We start from the raw sequence: 7,924 nt of genomic DNA, 5'->3' as shown, positions 1-7,924 counted from the left end.
TATTAAAAATTTAACTAAATAAAACAGATCAAATATATAAAAAAAAATAATAATAATTTAGATTTAAAGGCTTGGATTTGAATATGGACAATTGAATATCCGAAACATTATTCACTTCATGAGTAAATCTACGAAGATATTTATTCGCAGGTTTTATCTTTTTTTTTTAGTTGAGTTTGTTGTATGAATGCATATCCATACTGATTATATGCATAGACGATAATATTTACTTCCCTTAATTGTAGCAGCTTGTATTGATATCATTCAATAAAAAAATGTATTCTAATACTACTAATTTTATTTTCGTTTCAAAAATCGTTGTTAGTATGTCAGATTTTGTATGCACGGATTCTATGTATGTTCCTATTTATGATAGATAAGGCAAGTTTTTTTTAAAACTTATTAATTTTTGAAGAGTTATACCTTATTTTTCTTCCATTCTTCTTCTTTTTTCTATAATTTTATAATTTCGTAATACTTAATTATACCTCGTACCTTAGTATTATTATGCCTCGTAAAAACAATTATACTTTTGACTCTCTTTGATGTGTCGCAATTCACCTTTACCTTAACCTTACGTACATTCTTAACTTTCATTTTCTACTTTTCTATTCTTACACTCATAATATTTGTAGGATCTATTTCGGTATGCTTTTGTTCAGTACCCTTGAGTCGTTTCAACCTTTATTCTTTTATGGCTGTAAAGACTTTGTGTTCTGTTTCGTGTGTTATAATACGTTCGTCTGTAACGTATTCTTGTCCAAACCTTTTGGCTGGTCTCCAAAATTTCACTTCAGCAGTTATGACCCATGTTTCATGGGCATGTTAGACATGTTTGGCTGTATGTGTTACCATCCTCTTTCGTGGAAGATTTTTATATTAAAGCAGAGCTAACTTGATTTTTTTTTTTAAAATGCTTTATGCTTCATGAAACTTCCACGTATGCGTGTATACATAACCCTATTCTTGGAACGGAATTGTTGGTGATAAAATTGTTTGTTAAATGTTAAAATATTATAAATAACCTTAATATCTTAAAAATCGATTATTTGAATCCTCATCTAACCGGTAGTACTGTTGATGTGATCAAATATTCTTGTTTAAATGTGAAAAACCCACAATAATTTAATGTTTGTAGAGATCTAAAGAACTTCTCAAGATTGATAAAAAAAAAGTGAAATTCACAGCTTCGTTATAATATGTTATAGTATGTTAGAGTTTTTATTAAAAAAATGTATTTTTGTTATTCCATATATAAGTGATCTAATACTACAAGGTTTTTTTATTGTCAATTGTTACTAATATGATATAGAGTTTTACATTCTATTAAAATCAATGAAAATGAAGCTTTACCATTTTTTTTCGCTAGTACTGTTCATTTCAACCAAAATGAAGATTGATTATAAACCAAAAATCCTAAAATTCAAACGTTAAAATATAATAGTTCTTAATTTATATATTTCTTTCTTGGCGTTCTTTCGGGAATAATCTTTCCCCCTCTTCATATTCTATAGTTTAATATATATATTTTTAAAATAATAATTATATACATGCTATTAATTTTATTTCTAATTATTAATAAAAACAGCCACATAAATAAATAAGTGTTTTAACACTATTTAGTTCACAATTTTAATTCACAATTGTTTAATTATATTGGATAATTTGATTTTTTTTTTCTTTAACAATGGAGTTTGGTCACTAATTTTTAAAAATTGGTGAAACAAATTTAAAAAAAAAAATTATGTTTTTTATTCATTAGTTGCCAAGGAAAAAAAACAATATTGCGGTTAATTAGCTGCACTGTTTATTTTTATTATATATACATATATACTGTTTTTACTGAAACTGTATAAAAAACCACGTAAATGTTCAGATCTTAGCATTCCAAATAGAAACAATAAGCGTTTAAAAAATTAAAGGTTTCACATAGTCCTGTTTTTGTATTTTTTATAAACAGTTTCTACCAGCAGTAATAATTTCTTTTGGATAAACAAAAATAAACATTATTTTTTAAAAATAAAATTGACGCGAAAATTAAATAATAAAATAGTGGTATTAATTGATTTTTTAAAATTATAAATATGTAGAAGATATCTTTTCATTAGTGGCCGCAATTAACATTTTTGGTATTACAACAATTAATTGTTCGCTTAGCCCAGTCGGAGACGGGAAAGCTTTTGTCTGGTGTGTTGTGTAATTTTCGGTTTCTGGTTTGGAATATTTCTGTCTCTCTTAAAACAAAAAAAAAATTGAGGTCATGGTCATTTGGGAACTGGACTAATTATTACAGCATTTGAGTTGCAGGCTTTGGTGCATTAGAATTGTTAGAAAGGTTTTGGTACAGCGAGGTGTCTTTAGAAATAGTGGACGGCGATAACAGAAATAGCACACATTTGAGAATTGTATTTTTGTTTTCAGTGAGTCCTGAAAAGTCCAATTTAAGTGAATATATACTTAATATCTGATTAAAATAATAATCAAAAACAAAATTTTAGAAATTCGTCTTATTGTTTAGTACCAATTTAAATGGTTAAAATTAAAAATACTTTTTTTATTTAATAACACTATTAATGTATAATTTACATGGCTGTAACTTATAGCTTTTGATTTTTAATGGATTATAATTAATTTAATGAATATATTAATTAATTAATTGATTCATTTAAAGTTATTATATGTTTATATAGATATGAAGGAACACGTAGTGAGATTATTATGCAGTATTAAAGATTAAAACCTAAATGTACCTAATTAACTACGTTATGGTCCGTGGAAGACCTTCGCCTGATCAACAATTATTCTACTAGGTGTAAATTTTGTGTTTTTATATTTATTTTTTATTTCTTCTGTATTATATAGTTATTTTATTAAAACAAAAAAAATAAGTACCCATTTAAAAGAGTTTACGTTTAACATAAAGAAATTCATTATCCGAAGTAATATGAAAATTACGAATATATTTTCTATGTAATCTAAGGGTTATGTATGAATTTCCTGATATTCAAATTATCTAGATTTTCAATAATCTGAAGTCAAAAATAAAAAAAAAATTAATCTAATAGTATAATAATAATATGTACATAGAATTCAAGCGTTATACTTAATTCTTGATAACATTAAAATTTCATATTTTATATATTTTATTTTCATAAGAAAAAAAATGAGAGTAATGCTCTTATCTGTGACACTTAAAAACGGATTTCTTATTTTCTCAAATAAATTTATTAAATATTGATTTTCGTAATTTTGAAAAAATTATACAGCTTTTTGAAAAATTGTATGTCGGTAACTAATGAACGTAAACAGCTCTATTAGGGCTCATGTTTTAAGAAATTTATTCTACTTTTTTATGATATTCTGTTAAGTTTTTTTTATTAGTTGTTTTAAAGATATGGAGCTTTGAATGAAAAATTAAATTTTTATTACGCAGTTATCAATTTTGACTGGTAGTTCTCTATAATTTTCATGTAAGTAATTAAAACTTTGTGTGAAATATTTTCCTTTTCTTCCAAGGACTCTAACACCTTGGAACTAGACCAAAACACCAAACCAGCATATACTGAATTCTTAACAATAAAAATATAGCCGACAAAATGCTCCCTAAATGTAATGAGTGAATTGTGTAAATGCCTTTCCTCAGAGAGCAACGTGAACTAGGGTTCCCTCATTAGCGGCCTATATGCACCATCGTAAATTTTAGAAAATTCTCTCTATTTTTCTGAATGAAAAATTAATTTTTTTGAAAATCCCACCATATTTTATTACCCCCAAATGTGAGGGAGTTATTAATTTTGATTAATAACTATGTATATTTTTTCCTAAAGTAATCAAATATCGAGGTGCATTTTTATCCCCCCAGACTTTTGAACTGTTATTGACGTATTGTTTCAAAATTTGAATAATCGGGTAATCTTCAGCATATCATTCTCTACAAATTTCCAAATTTCCTCCTCTGTTAGGATTCACGCGGTCTCTAAGCTATTTTTAAAATGGATAAAATCTGTTTATGTTATGAGAGTATTGAGAATGTTAGTTTAATATGAGGGGAGATTTTGAAACACCTAAATGTTAAGTAACAATTGGTAAAATGATTTAATTAAACCCTGATCTAAAGGCTGCATCTTAGAAGATTATTGGCAGGTAAAAACAATATTCACATTAACAATTTTATCAAATCAAATTGGATACAAGCAAATATAACAGTGTATTAAATAATATATTACCTAATAATGATAGGAATAGTATTTGTTTTTTTTCCGCTTTTCATTTTTTTTCCTTTTAGAAGCTATGTATTTCTTCTGGACTGTCTATTTAATAAACCGTTTTTATTTATTATATATACAACGGAGGATGCTTTTTGGGTGACGTCATGATTTCGTGATGTAAATATTTTAAGTATTCTTACTGCGGTCATTATAAACAAATTTAGAAAATACTATAATACATTAATTAAAAAATAATCTACACTTATAAACAAGCCATAATTATAATAAAAAAAACCTTAGTTTTATGGTTCATAAATGTTTGGTGGGTTGGCATTGTTGAAAAAAAGTAGAAAACATAGCTATAATGTTTTACAAATTTATATATATTTTTTTATAAAAGTATAAAAGAGATTTCCTATGTACAATCTACGATTATTAATGATGATAACCAGTGGAAGAACTGGCACCTCCAGAGTGTCCGTGTCCGTAGTAAGCTTCAGAAGAGTGTCCGTAATGCTGAGGGTGGACAGCGTGTCCTTTCTTCTCTACGACGGCGTTGAATCCGTTCTTCTTGTCGGCGGTGTAGTGGACGATCCTCTCGGTACCGTCGGGTTCGTGGAGGGAGTAGTAGCCCTTGACGACGTCTCCTTCCCTGGTCTCTTCTTGCTTCTTGACGTCGTGAGTGTGGGGGTCATGGACGCTGTAATCGAACTTGTAGTGGGGTGGGGCCTATAGAATACATTAGTAAATAGAATTATTTATTGAAATAATATCGGTGTTTTAATTGTTATAAAGACATTAGTAAATAAATCTATCGAATTGGATACAATAAAATGCTTACGTAGTAATCGACGTAATGCTCTTCCTCGTGGTGTCCGTACTGGGGAGCTCCAAGAGCGGCTCCCACCAAGCAAAGGGCTAAGATTACCTGCCACGAACGTTAAAAACAATATTACAAATACATTATACAGATTGTACATGTTTTTTTATCTCATTTTAGGGATATAGTATCCTATTTATATCATAATTTGTATGTGATGTTATTATGTGGTATTTATTGTTGTCTGTGTTTCTTAATTTGAATCTACCTTGTACATGTTGTTGGTTGTTGTTGACCGTTTGATCTAACTCAGCCATTCTCTGGAGTGCTTATATATTGGATCAACCCTCTTACACCCCACTCTTCTACTCCCATGGCCTTCAATAAACAAAGAAATAAACATGAACAATATATATCTACAATTGTTTTTAGATTATTCTAGCTATAATTAATTATTTTAATTGTAAATGGTTATATTATAAATACTTTTGATTATCAATTCGAAAAAAATAATAATAGTTTTCTTCTAAGATGCAAGTCACTATTATCCTTTATTTGCGTTATTGGTATTAATGAATTTAGATTAAGAATTTAAGTTCATTTAATAAATTAAAATGCTATTTTTTTCCCTACGTTCTAACTTCTTGATAATAAACAGGTTCTCATTCAGAATCCTAAGACTCAATTAAAAAAAAAATACCTTCCATATATATAATTTTTCAACTTCTTGAAACTGGGATTTATTTATAAAATAAATCAAATGGTGTCCTCGTTAAGTCTAAACACTCTTTATTACATCAATTTTTTTATCAACGTTTCGGCCAATTCGCCCATCCTCAAGGACAATTGTAAATATAAATTCTCACCTCACATCAAACTTTAAAAATGTTTTGTAGGCTATTCTGCCCAGGTAATTACAAGTCAAAATCACCCTATTTTTTCAAAACTTCATTAATTTTTAAAACTTAATTTTAGATTAAACTACATGTTCAACTATAATTTTCGTTATTGCTGATAGTGTAATTTAATCTTAAATTATAAGTTTTAAAAATTAATGAAGTTTTGAAAAAATAGGGTGATTTTGACTTGTAATTTATGACCTAGGCAAAATAGCCTGCAAAACATTTTTAAATTTTGATGTGAGGTGAGAATTTATATTTACAATTGTCCTTGAGGATGGGCGAAATGGACTATTGATATAATAAAGTGTTGAGGCTTAACAAGGATACCATTTGATCTACAAAAAAAGAGGAAAAGTTAATTAAATAATTAGAAATTGAAATAAACTAAAATTCACTACTAGTCACACTCCCTCCTCTTCTTTTTCAAAGCCTTACCAGTTAACCAGAAGGTTTATTTAGGAATTCGAATTATAATAAATTTCTATTTTTCAGATTATAATAATATATATATATATATGAACTATTCCGGGGACGGGGCTGTATATTTTGTTTTTGTACGAATAAAAGAGAGGTGTTCTTATGACCTACGAATTCAAACGCATTATTAGAATATAGAATTAAAGAAATTCAATTTAATTTTTTTTTTTTTTTATTATCCTCACACCAGACTGAAAAGACAGGAAACTGCACGTCGATTTCGACTATTACAGCACTTGCTGGACAAACGGTCTAAACTTCCAACACATTACAAAAGACTGATCTACATGACTGTAATATGGTCAATCTGGAGTTGAGCTTTGGGGCTCCACTAAACCTTCGAATTCCTCTCGTATTCAATCCTTACAATCCAAAATCCTCAATGCTCCTTACTTTGTCACAAATAAAATCATACATAAAGACCTTAATGTTCCCTATGTAACCGATCTAGCCCGAACCAGATATCACTCCTTCCATTATAAGCTCTCTAACCACTCAAACCCCCTAGTTCCTAATCTTGCACCCTCTTCCATTCCTCGGAGGCGCCTGAAAAGAAGATGGCCACGAGACCAGCTAATGTAAAATGTCATTAGAGTGCTACCAATGGATAGTTTCTCAATACTCCAATTTAACATAGATCAGATTTACTAAATGTATTATAATGGATAGTTGTAAATAGCAATAAATAAATATTAAAAAAAAATTTAATATTATTAATTAAACCTTAATAATTAAAGGTATCGATGTTGTCTTTTTGAAAGTTTTTTTTTCTGCATTCTTACTCTTTGAAAATAAGCATGTTTTTTTTCTGATTCATTAGATACGAAGCACTCAACTAAAAAAAAAATGTTACTTTGTTTTTTATTGTCATTTTTTCAAGTTTCAAGAGTTTTATAGGAGATCAAAAATTTAGATTACAAACACTTGCACTTTTAGTCATTCATTGACTTTTAATTGTTAGTAAAATGAAATTTTAATCATTAATTGCTTATTCAATCAAACAGACACATGGCCATGGAACAAAGCGTATCATATTTTGCCGAAAGAAACCAACCATACCTCAAATTTGCAAACTTAGGCTTATTGGTATAATATTGTTTCTTAAGTATATTTTTTTTTTTGTCTAAAAGATTCAACCATCAATTCACATGATTATACCAGTTATGCAGTGACTACGAATACACTGAATTCTGAACATGAAATCATAGCACAAAAAAAAAAAATAATAAAATAATTATATTCTAAGACAATACGATAATGTTCATCTTAGCATAAATATTGATAAAATACTGCTAACTAAATTTAATTGTATATATATATATATATTAATGATGATAACCAGTGGAAGAACTGGCACCTCCAGAGTGTCCGTGTCCGTAGTAAGCTTCAGAGGAGTGTCCGTAATGCTGAGGGTGGACAGCATGTCCTTTCCTCTCTACGACGGCGTTGAAACCGTTCTTCTTGTCAGCGGTGTAGTGGACGATCCTCTCGGTACCATCGGGTTCGTAGAGGGAGTA

At 28.6% G+C, this 7,924-nt stretch overlaps 2 protein-coding genes across 2 annotated transcripts in view; one reads left to right on the top strand and one right to left on the bottom strand.

The window, feature by feature from the left end:
• Lmpt (Limpet) overlaps nucleotides 1-7,924 on the top strand; it is a gene marked incomplete at its 5' end in the record, with an annotated part of 767,445 nt that overhangs the window by 64,716 nt on the left and 694,805 nt on the right.
• On the bottom strand, nucleotides 4,606-5,313 carry LOC106683024 (cuticle protein 19-like). The gene is made up of 3 exons (XM_014424227.3): nucleotides 5,297-5,313; nucleotides 5,050-5,136; nucleotides 4,606-4,937 (listed from the first exon to the last, which is right to left on the bottom strand). Exons 1-3 carry the CDS (start codon nucleotides 5,303-5,305, stop codon nucleotides 4,644-4,646), a joined length of 390 nt encoding a protein of 129 aa, XP_014279713.1. The 5' UTR covers nucleotides 5,306-5,313; the 3' UTR covers nucleotides 4,606-4,643.

The sequence above is a fragment of the Halyomorpha halys genome, unplaced genomic scaffold, assembly GCF_000696795.3.
Source record: "Halyomorpha halys isolate HHAL.00 unplaced genomic scaffold, Hhal_1.1 Scaffold458.1, whole genome shotgun sequence".
Lineage (NCBI taxonomy): Eukaryota > Metazoa > Arthropoda > Insecta > Hemiptera > Pentatomidae > Halyomorpha > Halyomorpha halys.
This window is presented reverse-complemented; position numbering and strand designations above follow the sequence as displayed.

Coding starts and splice junctions, on each gene's coding strand:
- LOC106683024 (XM_014424227.3), bottom strand. Junction 4,938..5,049: donor AGCATTACGTCGATTACTAC/GTAAGCATTTTA, acceptor TGTATTCTATAG/GCCCCACCCCACTACAAGTT.